Source organism: Molossus molossus, unplaced genomic scaffold (genome assembly GCF_014108415.1).
Source record: "Molossus molossus isolate mMolMol1 unplaced genomic scaffold, mMolMol1.p scaffold_m16_p_5, whole genome shotgun sequence".
Lineage (NCBI taxonomy): Eukaryota > Metazoa > Chordata > Mammalia > Chiroptera > Molossidae > Molossus > Molossus molossus.
Genome location: NW_023425388.1, coordinates 51489660 through 51510777, shown reverse-complemented (window position 1 = coordinate 51510777; position 21118 = coordinate 51489660). Strand labels below are relative to the sequence as shown.

The 21118-nt window shown below is 41.1% G+C and overlaps 1 protein-coding gene across 13 annotated transcripts in view; it reads right to left on the bottom strand.

Annotated features, from left to right (window-relative positions):
- The window catches only part of ST6GAL1 (ST6 beta-galactoside alpha-2,6-sialyltransferase 1), a 119617-nt gene that overhangs the window by 30028 nt on the left and 68471 nt on the right, over window positions 1-21118 (bottom strand). For all 13 annotated transcript variants that reach the window (XM_036242560.1, XM_036242562.1, XM_036242559.1 and 10 more), the window contains 2 exons: window positions 8974-9108; window positions 4704-5360 (listed from right to left, as the gene is read on the bottom strand). In XM_036242560.1, coding sequence (XP_036098453.1) covers window positions 4704-5310 — 607 coding nt within the window. In that variant the 5' untranslated portion in view covers window positions 5311-5360; window positions 8974-9108. The remainder of the gene's footprint in view (window positions 1-4703; window positions 5361-8973; window positions 9109-21118) is intronic.

Sequence of the window (21118 nt, the reverse complement as noted above, 5' to 3'; positions counted from 1 at the left end):
TTATACAGTAAGTGCTGCCTATTGGTGGAGGTACAAAATCTGATCTCATCACTTTTTTCCTGCTCCAGAGAATCCAATGTGGGTCTACTTTTCTTCTTTTGAGAGCCTGTACTTGGTTTCAGACCATTTTTCCTGGCAGTCTTATGCAAGAAATTAAAAAGGAGACATATGACCTCACCTGCTCCAGTACCTTCCAGAGACTGACCAACAGCAATCCTTCCTGTGCTTTGCTTTCTTTAGCCTGATTCATTTCATAATAATGGAAAACACATTCTCTCAAAATAAGGGAACTACAGAGTCTTAAGCAAACCTGCAGCTCTGTGTTGTACATGTTTACAGGATGGATAGACTTTGTATCTTTATCAACTATAAAGGATGTCGAGAAAAGCAAATTTGTATATTCTGACCAGTGACTTTAATCCTCTTTGGGGATCGCATACCCCTCTGAGAATCAACTGAAAGCCCTGGATGTTCTTTCTAGAAAAATGCACACATCAACGTACACATATACACACACATTATACATACCTTATCCACAGATATTTTGCACGCAATTTTAGGGATTCATGAACCCGCTGAAGGTACTCCACAGTACTCAAATTAAAAATTCCTGTCATTATTAGCAGATGACATGGAACTATATAAAAAGAACCTTAATGATTCCACTGAAAAACTACTAAAACTGATAAATGGATTCAGTAAAGCCACAGGATACAAAATAAATATTCAGAAATTGGTTGCGTTTTTATACACCAATAATGAACTATCAGAAAGAGATATTAGGAAAACAATCCCATTCACAATTACATCTAAAAAAAAAAACCTGGAAATTAATTTAACCAAGAAGGTAAAAGACTTGTACTCAAAAAAATTATAAGACATTGAAGAAAAAAATTGAAGATACAAATAAATGTAAGCATATACCATGCTCATGAATAGGAAGAACTAACATCCATAAAACTTCCATACCACCCAAAGCAATCCATAGATTCAATGGAATTTCTATCAAAATACCAATGGCATTTTTTCACAGAACTAGAACAAATAATTCTAAAATTTATATGGAACCACAAAAGACCCTGAACAGCCACAGCAATCTTGAGAAAGAAGAACAAAGTTGGTAGTATCACACTACCTGATATCAAACTATACTTCAAGGCCATAGTAATAAAAACAGCATAGTATTGGCATAAAAACAGACATGTAAATCAATGGAACAGAATAAACAGCCCAGAAATAAACCCACACCTTTATGGTCAGTTAATCTATGACAAAGGAGGCAAGAATATACAATGGGGTAAAGACAGTCTATTCAACAAATGATGTTGGGAAAACTGGACAAATACATGGGAAAAAATAAAATTAGGACACCTTCTTACACCATACACAAGAGTAAACTCAAAATGAATTAATGACCTAAATGTAAGACCTGAAACCATAAAAATCTTAGAAAAAAACATAGACAGTAAACTCTCTGATATTGCTCTTAGTATTTTTTTTTTTTTTTGATATATCTCCTCAGGCAAGGGAAACAAACAAAAAAAAAACTAAATAAACAAATGGATCTACATCAAACTAAAAAGGTTTTGCACAACAAAGGAAACCATCAAAAAAAAAACACAAAGACAAGCTACTGATTGGGAGAAGGTATTTGCAAATGATACATCCAATAAGGAGTTAATATCCAAAATACATAAGGAAGTCATACAACTTAACACCAAAAACAAACAAACAAACCAACCCATTAGAAAATGGGCAGAGCAAGGCAATACGCTCAATTAATATTTGACAAAGGTGACAAGAGCATACCAAAGTGGAGTAAGGACAGCCTCTTTAACAAATGGTGTCGGTGAAAGAAGCCAAGCAGAAAAAGACAAATACCACATGATCTCACTTATATACGGAATATAATGAACATAACAGTCTGAGGAATACAGTAGACCCAGACACATGGAAGTAGGGCACAGACTGACATCCCTCAGAAGAGGGGATGGGGGGTGGGGGGGGTGGGAAGAGATAAACCACAGAACTTATATGCATGTATGCATGACCAATGGACATGGACAACTAAGCCGGGGACAGGGTGGAGGGGGGGTGGGGTGGGGGGTGCCAATGGGGTAAAAAGGTAAAATATCTGTAACAAAAAAATAAATAATTAAATAAAAATTCATAAAAAAAAAAAAAAAATGGTGTTGGGAAAATTGGACAGCTACATGCATAAAAATGAAACTAGACCATCAACTTACACCCTACACAAGAATAAACTCAAAATGGATAAAAGACTTAAATGTGACTCATGAATCCATAAAAATCCTAGAAGAAACTGCAGGCAACAAAATTTCAGACATTATACGCAGCAGAATTTTCACTGATACATCACCTAAGGCAATAGAAACAAAGGAGAAAATGAACACATGGGACTACATCAAATTCAAAAGCTTCTGCACAGCGAAAGATACAATCATCAAAACAGAAAGGCTATCTACTGTATGGGAGAGCATAATTGCCTATGATATATCAGATAAGGGATTAATTTCCAATATATACACAGTGCTCATACAACTCAACAAAAGGAAGACAAAGAACCCAATTAAAAAATGGGCAGAGGAACTAAATAGACACCTCTCCAAACAGGATATACAAATGGCTAAGAGATATATGAAGAAATGCTCAACATCACTAATCATTAGAGAGATGCAAATTAAAACAACAATGAGGTATCACCTCACACCTGTCAGAATGGCCACCATCAACAAATCATCAAACAACAAGTGTTGGCGAGGGTGCAGCCACTATGGAAAACACTATGGTGTTACCTCAAAAAATTAAAAATTGAACTTCCATTTGACCCAGTGATCCCACTTCTAGGAATATACCCTAAGAAGCCTGAAACACCAATCAGAAAGAATATATGTACCCCCATGTTTGTAGCAGCACTATTTACAATAGCTAAGATCTGGAAACAGCCCAAGTGTCCATCATTAGACGAATGGATAAAAAAGCGGTGGTACATATACACAATGGAATACTATGCAGCTGTAAGAAAGAAAGATCTCTTATCCTTTGAGACTACATGGAGGGACCTGGAAAGCATTATCCTAAGCGAAATAAGCCAAACAGAGAAAGACAAGTATCATATGATCTCACTTATTTGTGGAATATAATGAACATAACAGTCTGAGGAAGGGGGTAGTCCCAGAGACATGGAAGTGGGGTACAGACTGACAATCCCCAGAAGAGGGGTTAGTGGGGGAGAGATAAACCACAGACTTATATGCATGTATGCATGAACAATGGACATGGACAACAAAGCTGGGGACAGGACAGGGAGGGAGGGGGAGGGGGGAAGCAGTGGGGGGGAAAAGGAGAAACATCTGTAACAAAATTAAATAATAAAAAAAAAAAAGAACATGGGCAGAGGACATGACTAGACATTCCTCCTAAGAAGACATATAGGTGGCCCCATACACATATGAAAAGATGCTAAACATCAATAATCATCAGAGAAATGCAAATTAAAACCACAATGAGATATAATTTCACACCTGTCAGAATGGCTATTATCAATAAACCAATAATCAGTAAGTGGTGGCAAAAATATGGAGAAAAGGGAACCCTCATGCACTGTTGGTGAGACTGCAAATTGGTGCAGCCACTATGGAAAACAGTATATAAGGTCCTTAAAAATAGAACTACCTTATGACCCAGAAATTATACTTCTAAGTATTTATACAAAGAAATCCAAAACACTAATTTGAAAAGTATATGCACCCCTACATTCAATGCAGCATTATTTATAGTAGCCAAGATATGGAAGCAGCCTAAGTGCCCATCAATAGATAACTGGATAAAGAAGTGGCACATATATACAGTGGAATATTACTTGGTCATTAAAAAAAAAGAAAGAAATCTTATCATTTATGACAACATGGATCGACCTAGAGGGTATTGAAATATACCCTCTAAGTGAAATAACTCAGACAGAGAAAGACAAATACATTATGATCTCAGTTATATGTGAAATCTAAAGAACAGAATAAACAAACAAACAAAGCAGAAACAGACTCATAAATACAGAGAACAAACTGAGGGTTTCCAGATGGGATGGGGTTAGGGACCTGGATAAAAAAGGCAAAGGGATTAAGAAGCAAAAAGTAGTAGTTACAAAACAGTCATGGGATGTAAAGTACAGCATAGGGGATACAGTCAATAATATTGTAATAACTGGGTATGGTGCCAGGTGGGTACTAGGAAAGAAATAATTCCTGTTTTAATTCATTCTTTTCCAACAGAAAAGCTTAAAATTACCCAGGCAGTTGTGGCCAAAAGAGAAAAGCTCCAAATTTCAGAACCTGAAGATAGAGATCTGTCCTTCAATTATTTTTAAATGTCAATTATAGCATTTTGCTTCTTTGTATCAGTAGAACTCTCCTTTCAAATAAAACTTTCAGAATAGTAATATTTAAAACAGATAAAAATAAAGCTATTCTAACTGGTAAAGATGCTGGGAGACTCGACCCCCATCCTTTTAGCTGCCACTGAGGCACCTCTGGCTCACAGGCAATTGCAAAACACTGACTTTGGCTTCCTCTGCTAGTCCACAGAGACTTTCCACAGTCTCCAGTCTTGTCTGTATGCTCAGCTACTCAAGATGAGGTAGCAATCTCGCGTTCAGATAACAGTCTTAACACTACAGAACCCACCTATTTCTTTGCCCAGTTGAGAAGACTTCAGAGATCCCGCTGATGAGACGACAGCACACCTGCCCCATGGCCCAGCCTTGGTCCTAATGCTCTCCTTGGGCAGGTAACCCTCCCATTCAGAGGTATTGAAGGGAAAATCTGTGGTCTCTACCATGGATACGTTCACTTGGTCCCGAAGGTGACAGCACAGGGCCTCTGCACTGAACTTGACACCAGGACCTGGCCCCTTGTAGGACACATTGTATTTGTTCATGCTCAGATAATTCCTCCAGATCTTCCGCAGCCTGGGGATAAGGTTTTTAGAAGAGCTGTCTTTGTTCCACACCTGGAAGAAGGGCTCTAGTTTGGTCTTGGATGGGTCTTTAGGACTGCTGAGGGTCTGGCTGCCCTTGTGGAGGTCCTGGGTGCTGCTGGAAATTGCAGACTGGGACCCAGACCCCATGGTAAGTTTCTCCAGACTCCTCATCACCCGGAATTCCTTGGTTTGTATTTTAAGGAAATCATAGTAACTCCCTTTCTTCTTCTCCTTCCATATACAGATGACTGCAAACAGGAGAAAGGCCAGCACACAGCAGCTGAATTTTTTCTTCAAGTTGGTGTGAATCATAATGAAAGATGCATTCAAGGGAGCCACTCTGTTGTGAGCGGAAGACAAGCCTAAAAAAAGAAAGACAAGGCAAAAATTTATGGAAAGAAAATCTACAAGTGTGACTGGCAAGATAGAGGCAGGGTAATGGACAGAGCAATGGATTTAGAGTAACAAGATTTGAATTCCACCAGGTCTGCAGCTCTTATGAAACAATGAAATGAAATGAAATGAAATGAAATGAAATGAAATGAAATGAAATGAAATGAAATGAAATGAAATGAAACGAAATGAAAAAATAAATAAAATGTCACTCTCAGTTTGGGTTTCGAATATAGAGAACAGTTCTCAGACATTCCCTCTCTGCCTGTGCTCTCTGCGATTCCTTTTCACACTTTGAACCTTAGTTTCCTCTTGTCTTAGTCTAGCTTTCCAACTGCACTCTGAGCTTCCTGAGGTCAGGAATCACATCTCACACATCATTCAGTCCTTAGGGCCTTATACTATCTGTTAAATGAAGTCATGCATGCTTGAAAAACTAGAAGAAAAGGAAGAGCAAGCTAACTGGTCTGCATCATAAGAACCCAAACTCCCAAAATCATAAAGGGGCCAGAATCCTTTTAAAATTGCTAGACAGAGATCTCTTGCCATAGGCAATGTCACAACTTTGTGATGCATCTCTCTAGGTGGCATTGGATTCCTGGGTGAGGACAGCAAGGGAAGCTCCAGACGCAGCATTCAGTTTTATGGAGTGGCTCTCATGAGAGTGCTGTCAAGTGTTGGGGAGCTGGCTTACCTCATGGTAAAGGACAGGAAATCTTGGTAAGATAGCAGACAAGTGACCAATTCAAGAAATGAAAACAAAGATGAATTAAGCACACAAGATGTGATTTCATTTAATGTCATCATAAACCAGGGTCACTGTGATATACAACTCCAGCAGGCACCATGTATATGACAGTCTCGTAGGAAGGAACATCTCCTGAGCTGTGGAGAGCCCTGACCATCACTAGCCATGGTATTCTATTCTCCAGTTTATAGATTAGCTAGAGAAGTGCCTAGGATCACAGTGCTGAGCAAGTGGCAGCACTGAGGTTCAAATGCAAGTACACTTGATTCCATAATCCATGTCCTTTACACTACATCCTGTACAGAACGGCTGAAAATTCTAGAAAATAAATTTGACTAAGAAAATAAAGCATGAATAGTCCCTTTCATATCTAGGTAAAGAACTACTTTGTTTACCCAGAATTTATTGTGTAACTGAATGGAAGATGAAAGCACTTTGACATCAAACAATGTCTGTGTCTTTTGAAAAATGTTAAGCTCTTTCCTAAATAAATGGGTTTATTTACTATAATGAGTGTAAGGAACCACTCCCAGGCTTTTGTTAACCTGCTAGGGATCTCCAGTTCCTTCCCATGGAGCCTGCTCCTAAGGATACTAGGGACAAGGTGGTAGGGTATTCAGGAAACCTGGGTTCTCATTCCCATTCTTGGTGACTGGATAAGTCATTTAACCTCTCTACCCCGAAGTTTCTGTAATCATCTCTTCCTTATCTCATTTACGAAGTGCTGGGAGGACCAAACAAGGGTGGTATTATTGGGCTTTGAACTGTGTAAATGTAAAGACACAGGAGTTGTTCTGAACAGAGACCAGAGAGCAGCCCCCCCGGCGTAAGAGCCATGTAGTGGTGACACGGGACAGTGAACAATGCCAGAGTGGAGTGCTGGCCATCATTCATGAATCTGAGCTTCAGGTCCTTCATCTGAGACTCTAATTTCATTGATGTCCAGACCATTCTTGGAATCCACTGGCAGTACCAACCAAGCAGCACTTCCCACCACCCCAGACCTCAGGAACCAGTGGCACTGGGGACGATGGGTTCCTGCCTTGGGTTTTGAAAGTGATGAAATGTACACAGAGGGAGAATTCAAACTTGAAATCAAAAAATGAGGAAAAAGGCTTGTTGTATTCTCGGAAAACTAAGAAACTCAATTTCTTCAGCCATCCAACACAGCTAATGTCATGACTATGACAGCCAAAAAAGAACTAGAGAAGAAGAGAAAGTCGGCACTTTACCTGCAATCTCTCATACATCTTTTACTATAACACTATGGGGTAGATATTAAATACCCCATTTAAGGAAATAAAGAACCTAGAGGTTAGCAAGGTTACAGGGCTTCTCCAAAGTCTGTAGCTAATCAGTATAGAACCAGGATTCCAACCCAGGTCTCTCTGATTCTAAAGGTTCATGATCTTTGACAGGTGTCAGTGATAGAAGACAGTGAAAAGTCAGTGTTGACCAAACTGGATTCAGAAATCAGGATCGCTAGAGAGACATCTCAATCTGCCGGACAATCACAGAAAAACCACCCTTACCATCAGCACTAGAGCAGCCTTGACCTGTGTGTACAGTTTGCCACTCAGGCAGCCCTTCCACAGTCATTACACTTATGAGACCCAGCAGAGCCTGTGAGATAAGGAGGCACATTTTTATTAGCACCATTTATAGCTGAAGAAACTGAGACTTTTTAATCAAAATAATTTTTGAATTGCATGAGTGATTTGGAAAGAGTGGAGTTGGGAGACGGACCTGACCCACTGCCTGGAGAGCAGAGGCTCAGAAGGGACTAGTGTTCAGCTTTTTGCCAGCACCCACTCTCCAAGGTTGAGTTTCCCGGGGAACAGGAGGTCAGCCAAACAGCCAGGCACAACGCAGTCCTGCAACTTTAAGACAGCCCCCGCCTTTAGCATCTGTGCCCCATCCTGGCCTCAAGGCACTCACCTGAACCCTCCCAACTCCCTTGAACACCACCCTCGGTTGAGGCCCCACATCCACCAGCTGGCTGGAGCGTCTCATAAGCACTTCAAGCTTCAAGACCTTTTCTCGTCTCTCAAGCTGCTCTAGAGACAGGGACTGAAGAAGTTTCATCTCAGCAGCCCAAATTGAAGGAAAGAAGTAGCAACTTTTTGTCTCCCCATATTCTTTGGGAAAATACACCAAGTGCTGAATTTTCCCATCATACCCCAGTCTGATTCCTTAAGCTTCCAGGCCTTTACACTGCTGCAATTTCTTCCCTAGTCCATTTGTCTGGCAATCGGGCAGCATGACCTTCTGCTTCTACCTCCAGGGGAGCCCACTTCCCTTTTAGACTATTCTGCCTCCTGGCTTATTTCTGAAACTCCAGTGCCCAGTACAGTGCTAGAAAAAAGGGAGCACTCAGTAAAGGATTATTGAACAAAGGGAACCAACCGTACCAATGAATCCTTACGATCCCCATCAGACTTCTGGAAGAATACAATAACAACTCATGTTATCACAGAGAACAAGTCAACACTGAACCAACAGGAAGAAAATCCCAGCCAAACTGAGGATCCCACCTCCGGCCCCAGTCTACCCACCGTTGCCTGTACATCAGATGCAGGACATGGCACATAGTGGCGTTCGAAAAAGGGGGCTGATTTACAGAATAACTTCAAATCTTGTATTACAGGGTATAGAAATAGACAAACGAACTATCCCCACCCCTCAGTGAACCAACTTAAAACAAAACAAAAATGCATGAAGGAAACAGCAAAGCTGCAGCCAGACACTGAAACGCTGCGACACCTGTCCACACACGCTGCGACACCATTTTTATTCAGGGGTGTTCCCCTGTGCTGCTTCCAGGTGTTTCTTACCTGCTCTGGTTAATCCCCCTGGGGCTACAGGGCCTCCATGTCTTCAGGACCCAGCACTATTCTTCATGGGAGGGACACTTGCTTTATTGGGGCTGGCAGCCAAGGCTCATTATTCTCAGGATGAGGAGAAACCATCTGCATAGGCAATAAAAAAGGAAATAAGAGCTGTTTTCCAATAAGAAAAACAAGGGCAGGGTTAAAAATTAACAAGATGTAACTTGTGCTAGCCTCCAGTGTGGGCCCTGGCCTAGGCTAGGGCTCAATCCAGAAAGCCCCAAGGGTTTGGAAAAAGAGACCTGTGCAGTGTCCTGGGTCCATGAACAGCACAGACAGTCTAGAAATAGACCTTATAGATAAGAACATGCTAGAAAGATAAAGCAGATACCACAGATAAATCTAGGAAGAAGGGATTGTTTAGTCATTGGTTTGGGGACATATATATAGGAACTTGAGGGAGAGAGGAGTCAGTTAATCGCAAAATAGACTCTAGACAGATTTTTTATAATTATTTATTATCAAAGAGTATTTAATAAAATATGAAAGTTTAATCATAGAATGTTAATATAAAAATGGGTTATAAGCAGTACATACTATCCAAATACAGAAAAATATATTTTTTCAAACATGCATGTGAGAAAGAGAAAGAAAAAGAAACACCATGGATGATAGAGTAATGTGGTTTCATTTTTAATATTTTTTTTTGTATATTCCAAATTTCTAAAAAGGATGCATTACTCTTAGAGTTGGAAAATATTATAAAAATATAATTTTTAAAAGCCTAAAACACAATTCTATATTTGTCAGCGCTTTCTTTCTTCTGATGGAATGTAGAAAAATAATAAGGAAAAGTTTAATAGAGTCAGTTGCATGTTAATCCCAACTTCTATGCAATAAAAAGAAAAACAAGAGTCAAGGTAGGCAAAGGGTTAATACAATAAAAGCCTCTCAAACAGGCAATCAACATGAGCAAGCAAATAAATCCAAAATAGAAAGTACAATTAACAAGCATCTGAAATTATGATTAACATTAAACCAAAAGAGGTAACTGGAATTTTAAGATATACAAGAATTTACATTACGTAGCCATTTTCAAAATGATAATACTCATTTCTGGACAGACTGTAATGAAATTGGTATATTTCCAGAAAACAGTAAAAATGGATTTAACCTTTTTAGGTAATCAGGCCACAGAATTAAGAACTCATGACTATTATCCAACTTCCAAGAAATAAAACAATAAATAATTCAAAGAAGAAAAAAATTATATATTTTGGTTTCTTCACGTGTAAAATGATTCCCTACTTTACATAGTGTGTTGAGGACTGAAGAGGATTAATGGAATAAAGAATGAGTTTTATAAAGCAATAAGTACATGCAAAAAAAACCAATAGTTTTCAATTTTAAAATTATTTAAATGGTCCCAGTTCAATTCCGGATCAGGGCACATGTCTGGGTTGTGGGCTTGATCCCAGTAGGGGGCGTGCAGGAGGCAGCCAATTGATGTTTCTCTCTCACATCAATGTTTCTCTCTCCCTTCTTCGCTCTGAAAAAATCAATAAAAACATATTTTTTTAAAAAAGTTACGCACATCCAAATACCTAGAAAAAATGTACATGGTCGAGACTTGACAACTGTTGATGAGCAAATAAGAAATGAATTCTCATCTTTCAGTTTGACTTCCTTTATTCTTATTATGTTAGTTGAGTAATTAAAGTGAAATTATTGGGGATGGTGCTCTCCCTTCGAGGAGCATGCTGGGGACTTTCCCTTCCTTCTCCCCCTACCCCCAGGCGCATTACCATTACCTTCCTCATTCCCTAGCTCCAAGGGCCCTTCTTTTGCCTCTATAACTTGTTTCCTCAGCCCAATTCTTCAACAAATTACTTCTTCTACCTCTGTGATTTTCTAGAAAGTGTTCTCTTATAGTTTGAAAACAGAAACTACTAGGAACAACATTGAACATACACTTCAACCTTGTGTATCAATTTGATATACAATATTGAACTGGCCTTGAAGCCTATCCTGGGAGATGCAGCACTAACAGAACTAATAAGAAGCTGCACTGGCCACAAACTGGCTTCATTCCACAAAGTAGGAGGAAATCCTTCCCTGAAGGCCTGGGGTTCAAGCTAGGGGATTTTCAACTTTTCATGACCAGAAAACAGGCAGGCAGGCCCTGCGCATGACTCACAGGGTCAAACTTAGAGGTGCCAGTCTGTCCTTTGTCAAAAATTTCAGGGCTATCCTCATGAATTCAGGGAAGAAGTGACTCCCCAGCAGCTTCCTTGAAGAGTCAGAAAATATTTCTGATAGCTAGCCCTCTTTTTATGTCATGTAAATTTTCTTTGTGGCATGAGAGTTTGTAATGATATATATTCATATTATTATTTGGTTACCTTTGTTTTCTCCTACAAAATATGTAAATTTCATAAGCAGAAACCTCATCAGCTTTCTTCACTACTATCTTCAGTGCCCAAATGAGTGTTTGGCACATAGTAGGCATTTAATAACAATTTGTTAAGTGAATGAATGAATCAATCAATCAATCGATCGATCAATCAAGGGTTGCCAGCTCTTAAGAGTTCTGTTTCCTCAGGCACCATAAATGGCAAAGGTTCTTTCTCAGCAGCCTCCCAGGGAACACTGGGGGCAGTCATCTGCCCTTTGGATGATGCCTCTTTCCTGTGAACACTGATTTGCTGCCATCCCCCCAAGAGGTGAACTGCTGGGGTGTGAGACTTTTGTCCGGGTTCAGTGCACAGATATCAGAGGAGTACAGTGAACCCAGATCTTCCTCCCTCACATCAACTGCATCTGCTCAGAACAACTGATCTTCTAAGAGATAAAAATCTCTCCCCACTCTTGGTTTCCAAAAATCAAACAGTTGAAACAAAAGTAGTGCGATTGTCAATCTGAATCTATTGTAGAAAATGAGGGCCCTCCAAAAATAGTCACTGCTACTCATTAGATAGTAGGGGTGATCTTCAACCAGCTGCAAGTGACAAAATCATCAATTTGAGGGGTGAGAAACTTTAGTAATTGTGACAATGGCTACCATTTATTTCGTACTAGCTAAGTGCTAGTAGCTTAGGGGTTGACTATAGCTTAGGAGTTGAGTAAGAGCCCTACAATTTGACTGATATGACCAAGAGTCCAAACTCTTGCCTCTCACCAGTTACATGATGTTGGGCAAGTTACTCAACCCCCTAGCACTCAACTTCTTTCTCTGTAAAACAGAACTAATAAAAACAGAACCTATCTCATAGGATTTTTTTCAATAGTCAAGTAAGAACACGCCCAAAGGATTACAATAGGGCCCATGACAAATATTATATAGATCACTTCTTACCATCACCTACTCTGTGGATACCAATACTATCCCCATTTTACAAAACAGGAAACTGAGACAGGGAAGATGAGTAATTTCCCCACAGTAACTCAACTGTGGCACTCCACGTGTCCCATACTCTTTCATGCCTTTGTAGCCCTGCACGTAAAGTTCCTTCCAAATAAAATGTCCTTTCCTACCATGTCTCCATGGGAGCACACCCATTAAGCCTCCCACACCAGCTCAAGTGTCATTTGGACTCTGAACCCTTTCTTGACCCCACAGAGATTGACACAACTTCCCTGTTGTGTCTGGCTCTCATCAGGCTACATGACATATACATTTGTTTGCAGGTCTGCCCCAACTAGACTGAGAGCTCCTTCAAGATTTATCTCCTGTGTCTAGCCAGGCTCTTCTCCTCCACCCAGGTTCTTGAATATTTTAGCTCTTGGATCATTCTCTCCAACACTATTTGTCATAACTCATGGTGATATTAACATCCACCTACAGAGTCATTCTAGTCCCCTTGTCTCTCAGTTCTTTGATCTCCTCTACTCCAATGATTATGACCTCAGCCACTCACTCCCAAGGTCATATCTCTGATCTTGTCATTTACAAAAAATATACCCCCCTTCATAGTCTTGATTTCAGTCATACCCTCTGTAATCACCACTTCTATCTTTGCAGCTGAGTCCAACTAATACCCAACTCCAACAATTGGACGTGGTTGACCCTACCACCTTCTCTTTATCTCTCACTTCCTTTATATCCTTTCTCCCCTTCCCACCAGCTTAAATTCCATGGTCAGTTGTTCAGTTGAGCTCTCTCATCACACATTGTTGGATAAACCCCAATAATGGTTAAATCCAATTCTCTGTCCTACTTCACACATGTAAATATGTAGCTGAACATGGCTAGAGAAAATCACACTCTCATGCTTACTGATTTCACTTCAAGTTCATAGTTGCAATGTGCAGGTAGCTTCTTAATGCTTTCCAGCAATTATGTGCTACGTTTTTAGTCAATTCATCTGTCACTCTCTTAGGGGATTATCTGATACCCCTGCCATGATAACTCGCCTCATCCTCACCTTCCCCTTATTCGTGGAGAAAAAGAAGCTCCCAGAATAGAATTTGCATACACATGCCTTTATACCCAGCTACTCACACTACCTGCATTTATGCCCAAATGATCTCTTGTTCCTAGGGATGACTTAGATGCATCCAACACTTATCCAAAATTTGTCTACTTGATCCTATGAACTCTTATCTACTTAAGGACATTCTTATAGAAAATTTCCTCTTTTTTCTTCTGCATCAATAGATATCTCTCTCAAAGATCATGCCCATCAGCATATAAACATACTATTATTTTTCCTATCTTAAAAAAAAATCTCTTGGCAATAGGAAACACACAGCACTTCCTTTGAAAAATTCTTGACCAGCCCTGGCCATTTTGGCTCAGCGGTTAAAGCGTCGGCGTGCGGTCCGGAGAGTCCTGGGTTCGGTTCCCACTAAGGGCACGTACCTCAGTTGCAGTTTGTCCCCGGCCCTGGTTGGGTTGTGCAGGAGGCAGCCACTCATTGTGTCCCTTTCACATCGATCTCTCTCTCTCTCTCTCTCTCTCTCTCTCTCTTTCTCTGTTCCTCTCTCTCCTTCCCACTCTATCTGAACAAAAAATAAAAAAATGTCCTCGGGTGAGGATTAAAAAAAAAAATTATTGACCACACTATAGACTAAGTATATAGATCAAACCTTTATAGTCAATTCTAGTTTTTAGGACATACAGGAGAAAAAAGAGCAAGTTAAATGATGCCATAAAGAGGTTTTCAAACAAATCCTGAAAGCAGGACAGTCTATAGGACAAGTCAATACGTGTGACAAACAAATGGCTTGAAATAAATAACAATCATATGCAATATGTAGACCTTGTTTAAATTTTGATTAGAACAAAACACCACTGGGGACAAATATCTGAATATAGATTTGATATTAAGAAATAATTTTGTTAATTTTGTAAGATACAATAACAGTATTATTATATTATTATATAGTATATTTTATATAATATATATTTTTAAATCATATATACATATTAAATTTTTAAAATCCTATACGTGTGAAGTAGAGACAAAATCCACTTTCAAATACTTCAGCCAAAAAATAGATAAAGCAAATATAAAAAATGTAATGTCATTTTTAAAATGTATTCAAATTAACAAGAGTAATGTGCTAACTCTTCTTGGACAATGTTCTTTGGAAGTGGGGAGAATTTGAAAGAGCTTGAAGAAAAAAATTTATGGTAGATAACTGTTTCTGTTTTACTGAAGGAATTAACTGAAAAAGATACATGACTGCAGAAGTCACATAATTAGCAGTGCATGAGTTTTGTGTTGTTCTTGTTTTTTTATTTATTTTTTTCTTTATTGATTTTAGAAAGAGAGGAAGGGAGAGGGACGGAGAGAGAAATATCGATGAGAGAGAACATCGATTGGCCACCTCCTGCATGCCCCCCACTGGGGATTTGGCCCACAACCTGGGCATGTGCCCTGACCTGGAATTGAACTGATGACTTCTTAATGCTTGATCACTGAGTTACTCAGGCAGGTTTGCATGAGTTTTAAATACAGTCCATTTCCTTGTTCCTCCTGCAAAACCTTCCAACCTCATATTAACCTCTAGCCCCTCCTTCCTCTTTCCTTTACAGTACAACTCTTTGAAAGAGTTGTCTCTTGGCACCATTTCCAATATCCCTCTTCCCATTGTCACTTGAACCCACTCCTTTAGGCCTCCCCATATCCACGAAACTGCTCTGGTCTATGTCACCAAAGATCTCCATGTCATCCCTGTGCTCAGTCTTTTTTTTTTTTTATCTTCACCCAGGGACATTTTTCCATTCTTTGCACAGACAGAGTGGGAGGGAGAGAGAGGAAGAGAGAGAGAGGGAAACATCGATGTGAAAGGGACACATCGAGTGGCTGCCACCCGCACGACCAACCAGGGCCGGGGACAAACTGCAACCAAGGTACATGCCCTTAGCGGGAACCGAACCCGGGTCTCTCAGCGGGAACCGAACCCGGGTCTCTCCGGACCGCAGGCAGACGCTCTAACCGCTGAGCCAAACCGGCCAGGGCTGTGCTCAGTCTTTATCTGATTTAGCCCATGAGCAGTATTTTATTCAGTTGGTCACTCACTTCCTCCTCCCAATTTCCAAAACCTACACTCTCCTGATTTTTCTCCATCGTAATTACTGGTCCCTCCTCAGTGGCCTCTGTTGCTGGTTCCTCCTCATCCCCCCACTCTACACACTGAAGTGCCCCTAGGTTCCGTACGTGGTTTCATCTACACTCGCTCCCTACAGATTGTGAGCACCTTGTGTTCCGTCTCCCCTCCACCCAGCCTGTAGTTTAGTACACATTAAGAGATGTGCACTAAAATGAGTTCAGAAAACAGGTTCTCTCAGAAAGTTTCTACAGAAAGGAAGTCCTTAAAAATTAAAAACACACACACACACACACACAAAAAAAAACAGTAGCATGCGGGTGGGAGCATAGAATAAAACACTGTACTCACTCCACAGTTCACCCCATCAACTACTATCTGAAAGGGGAGGCAGCAGCACAGAAAACAATGATGATCAGACTCAGAGCACATCAGCCCTGGCTGGTTTGGCTCAGCGGTTAGAGCGTCAGCCTGCGGACCAATGAGTTGCGGTTTGATCACAGTAAGGGGCACGTACCTTGGTTGTGGTTCATCCCCGGCTCTGGTCATGGTCGTGCAGCAGGTAACCAGTCGATGTGTCCCTCTCATGTCAATGTTTCTCTCTCTCTCTCCCCCTCCCTCCCACTTTATCTGAAGATAAATAGAAAAATATCCTCAGGTGAGGATTGAAAAAAAAAAAAAACACAACAGACTTAAAGCACATCAGAATGATTAAAACAACTTGTTCAAGTCCAGATTTCTGTTTTTGTTTGTTTTTTTTTGTTTTTTCATCCTCACCCGAGGACATTTTTCCATTTTTTGTACAGATAGAGTGGGAGGGAGAGAGAGGAAGAGAGAGAGAGAGAGAGAAACATCGATGTGAAAGGGACACATCGAATGGCTGCCACCCGCACGACCAACCAGGGCCGGGGACAAACTGCAACCGAGGTACATGCCCTTAGCGGGAACCGAACCCGGGTCTCTCCAGACCGTAGGCCGATGCTCTAACCGCTGAGCCAAACCGGCCAGGGCCAAGTCCAGATTTCTAAAGTTTACCTTCGTCTTTCTGATCCAACTCCTCAAACAGGGCTCAAAAATCTGCATTTGGACGGTTCAGATTGACAAACCTCAGAGGAGGGGGCAGGAGGGAGGGAAGAAATGAACAAAAGAACTTATATACACGTAGGCATAACCAATGGACATAGACAACAATGTGGGGGAGGTAGGGGAGAAAAAGGAGAAACATCTGTAACAAAAATAAAGTAATAAAAATTGCAAAAAATAAATAAAAATACTTTATCAAAAAAAAAAAAAAACAATATGCATTTAGCAAGCACCCCAGGGTGTTGAAGCAGGGAGTCCTATCTATATGCCATGCTCTGAAAAAACAAGCAGCTTAAAATAATATTACCCAAAGTGCTAGTCTGAGAAAAGCTTTATCAAGATCCAGGATGAAGTCAACTTCTATAGTAATTCAGAAGAGTCATTTTATGCCTGTTGAATCTAATAATAACTTTAAAAATATTGCTTGTTATTTTCATCATTTCATTACTCTATTGATGTGTGAAAAGTTGGGGGGACTGGTTATTCCCCTCTGACAGCTGGAGAATCCCTGGCTCTGGTGAACGCGTTCGGGTTTTGTTGTCTCCAGCCCAGTTTGACTTTTCTACCTGTCCGTTATTCGTTCGTCAACCTCTGTGAACCTTGTGCTTCATCTGTAAAGTACGGATAATAATACTTTAAAATATGCTTCTGGCCCTGGCCTGTTTGGTTCAGCGGTTAGAGCGTCAGCCCGCGGTCCAGAGAGACCCGGGTTCGGTGTCTGCTAAGGGCACGTACCTCAGTTGCAGTTTGTCCCCGGCCCCAGTTGGGGTTGTGCAGGAGGCAGCCCCTCGATGTGTCCCTTTCACGTCGATGTTTCTCTCTCTCTCGCTCTTCCTCTCTCTCCCTCCCACTCTATCTGAACAAAAATGGAAAAATGTCCTCGGGTGAGGATAAAAAAAAAAAATGCTTCCGCAGGGTCGTAGTGACAATTTAATGACAGACTTTATCACTTTGTAGTTGGCAAATCTGAGAAGCAGGTGAAAGGAAGCCAAGAGATTTACAAAGTGCCTGACCAGCTGTTTCTGCTGGTATTTACCTGGGGAAAGGCCCAGCCGCCTGGCTGATGGTGGGAGGGGGAGATCCTGCCCCGGTTAAAGCCCTGAAGTTAAAGGGGCTTTCATTCCTGCCTGTCCCAGCAGTTCAGACCCAGGTGGCAAAGGGTCTCTTAACAGAGATTAGATCTCCTCCCAGCAAGGCAGGCACTGACGGGGACCATTCTGAAGTCCTCAGGCACGTCTGAGTACACTTCCCTGAGTTTTCCAAAACACGGAGAGAAGAACTTTGTGGGGGGTGTTGAATCCCCACCACAGACAGGACAGCAACTCTGAATGGCTGAGGAGAGCTCTGAACTCGGGATTAAGAGCCACTACGAAGGCAAACGGCGGGCCACTTGCTACTGTCTTCAACCTGTGCCTTCAATGGGTGCATATTTGAGGGAATATTTGCCTTCCTATCTGGCAGATGCCTGGGGAAAAGTAGACACTGTACATCAGTTCCCTTTCTGTGTGCGGCCCACCCCCAGCCCCAGCAGGCATCTCGCCCAATCTTACCACACTAGAGACCGGTCTGCACTCCACTCCATCAGTCAAGGGGAAGCTGAGAGGAAGGAGCAAACAGGAGGGCTAGATAAATACTGCACCCCTCCCTAGCAAAAGAGCCACTCAAATTTCCTTCATACCTGTGCACACCCAACAGATAAGTAGACAGAAAGAAAACAGACCTCCCTCCTCCTCAGGAAAAGGAACTCTTTCACTTCCTCATCTTTAAAAAAGAATTCAGTTGGTATTATAGAAGTTTTTACACATACAAACAGGTATAGAGATGGATAAAAAGACTGTGGTACACGTACACAACAGATTACTACTAGGCTGTAAAAAGGAAGGAAATCTTACCCTTTGCAACAGCATGGATGGACCTGGACAGCATTCTGCCAACTGACATAAGCCAGTCAGAGAAAGAAAAGTACCATATGGTTTCATTATGTGTGGAGTCGAATGAACAAAATAAACTAATAAAAAAAGATAGGAACAGACTCAAAGATAGAGAACAGCCCGACAGCTGTCAGAGGGAAGGGGGGGTTGCAGGGTCCAGTGAAAAAGGCGAAGGGATTAAACAAACAAAACACTCCTAGACACAGACAACAGCATGGTGATTACCAGAGGGGACGAGGGGAGGGCAGGTAGAGAGGGTAAAGGGGGATAAATGCTGATAGAGACTTGACTTGGGATGGTGAACACACAATACAATATAGAGATAATGTATTATAGAGTTGTACACCTGAAACTTATAATTTTACTAACCAATGTCATCCCAATAAACTCAATTAAAAAATAAAAATAGGGTTTTTTTAAAATGTATAGGGAAGAACATCATAAACCTCCCTGTTTTCATAACCCAGCTCCAAAGATTATCAATGTTTTCCCAATCTTATTTTATCTGTCCCCACTCCCTTTTTTTTCCTGGAGTCATTTAAAGAAAATGCCAGCCTCAGTTCTTTGGCACCTACAATGGTATTAGCTATACATCATCCTAGGGAGAACTGAGAACATACACTCTCAAATAATTTTCTATGGAGCTTACTTTTCTGGAGAACTACACACATACACATACACGAGGCTCTGCCAGAGAATGAATAAATACACACACACACACACACACACACACACAATGCTATTGGCACCGAATAGCCAATTCACTTTTTTTTCTTTTTAATTAATTTATTGGGGTGACACTGATTAACAAAATTGTACAGGTTTCAGGTATACAATGCCACAACACATCATCTATACACTGTATTGTGTGTTCACTACCCCGAGTCAAGTATCCGGGCATCACCATTTATCCCCTTATATCTTCTTCAACAAAGTCACTTTGAAATTGTTACCAATTCTATCAAAAATGTATTTTACACTAAATTCCTTGAATGATGATCCAAACAAGGTAGACACATTCTGTTTGGATGATATGCCACTTTTCATTCTCTTGTAATTTATCACTGTTCCCCACTCTCTTAATTTTCTTTTTCATGACATATTTGTTGAAGAAATTAAGTCATGTGCACTGAATTTGGCTAATGAAATCCTCATGATATTAACTTACTCCTCTTAGCTCTCTTTCATCTAAACTGAGTGTTAAGATGTCAAGGATTGTTAAAATTCAGCAGTTTAAGATTCAATGGTTCTCTCCATATTTTTATACCAAAGAGGAACTAAGCCTTGGTTGTCTATGGAGTTGGAGTGGGGGAAAGGCACCGAGAAGCCTGCGCTCCTCCACTTTGCCGTGGTCCCTGTGAAAACAAGAAACACCGATACTCAGAAACAGGTTCGTTCACTCAGCAAATGTCTACTGTCTACTGGAATCCAAACCGGAGATACAGCAACGAAGAGAGCAGCCAGAACTCGCATTCCAGTGAGGAGGTGAATAAAGAGTAAGACAAAATAAGTACATATGTAGAGGCATAATTGCTATGCAGAAAACTAAAGCAGGGAAGGTAGAGAGGGCAGCAGGGTATACGTGGGGAGAGGATGGAGATCAGTTGTAAACTGAATAGTCAGAAAAAGACTCACTGAGAAGGCATGTGAACAAAGAGTAGAGAGAGGCAAGAGGTGGGTCACACAGAATTCTGAAGGAATACGGTTCTAGGTGGAGAGAACAGCAAAATCCCTAGGCTAAGCTGGCCTGTTCCAAGGTCAGCACAGAGGCCGGAGAAGAGTACACAAGAAGGGTAGTCTGAGGTGAGGTCAGGGAAGTGTTAGGAGCAAGGTCACGTAGACTGGTGTAAGGATTTTAGTTTTCACTCTGAGCTAGACTTGGATGACTTATATTTGAAAGGGACCATTCTCACTGCTGCATTGAGAACCAACTGTGGTGTGCAAGGTTGGGGGAGGTTAGGGGGAAAAAAAGACCTTTCAAGAAGCTGCTGTACCCTAGCTAGTGTGCTCAGTGGTTAGAGCATCAGCCCATGCACCGAAGGGTTGTACATTTGATTCCCTGTCAAGGGCAGGATTGATCTCTGGCACCAGTCAACTAACAGATGTCTCTCTCAGATCAATGTTTTTCTTTTTTTTATCCTCACCCGAGGACATTTTCCATTTTTTGTTCAGATAGAGTGGGAGGGAGGGAGAGAGAGAAACAATCAACATGAAAGGGACACATCGAGTGGCTGCTACCCGCACGACCAACCAGGGCCGGGGACAAACTGCAACCGAGGTACGTGCCCTTAGCAGGAACCAAACCCGGGTCTCTCTGGACCGCAGGCCGTCGCTCTAACTGCTGAGCCAAACCGACCAGGGCAATGTTTCTCTTTCTTGCTTTCTCCACCCTCCCCATTCCCTTCCACTCTCTCTAAAAAGCAGTAAGAAAAATATCCTCAAATGAGGATTGACCAAAAAAAAGCTATTACAACAATCTAGGTAAGAAAGGTCATGAGCCCATTTACTGGGTGCTAATATTTTATATGTTACCAAATTGAATCCTTACCACCACCCTATGGGGTGGGGTATTAACAATCCTC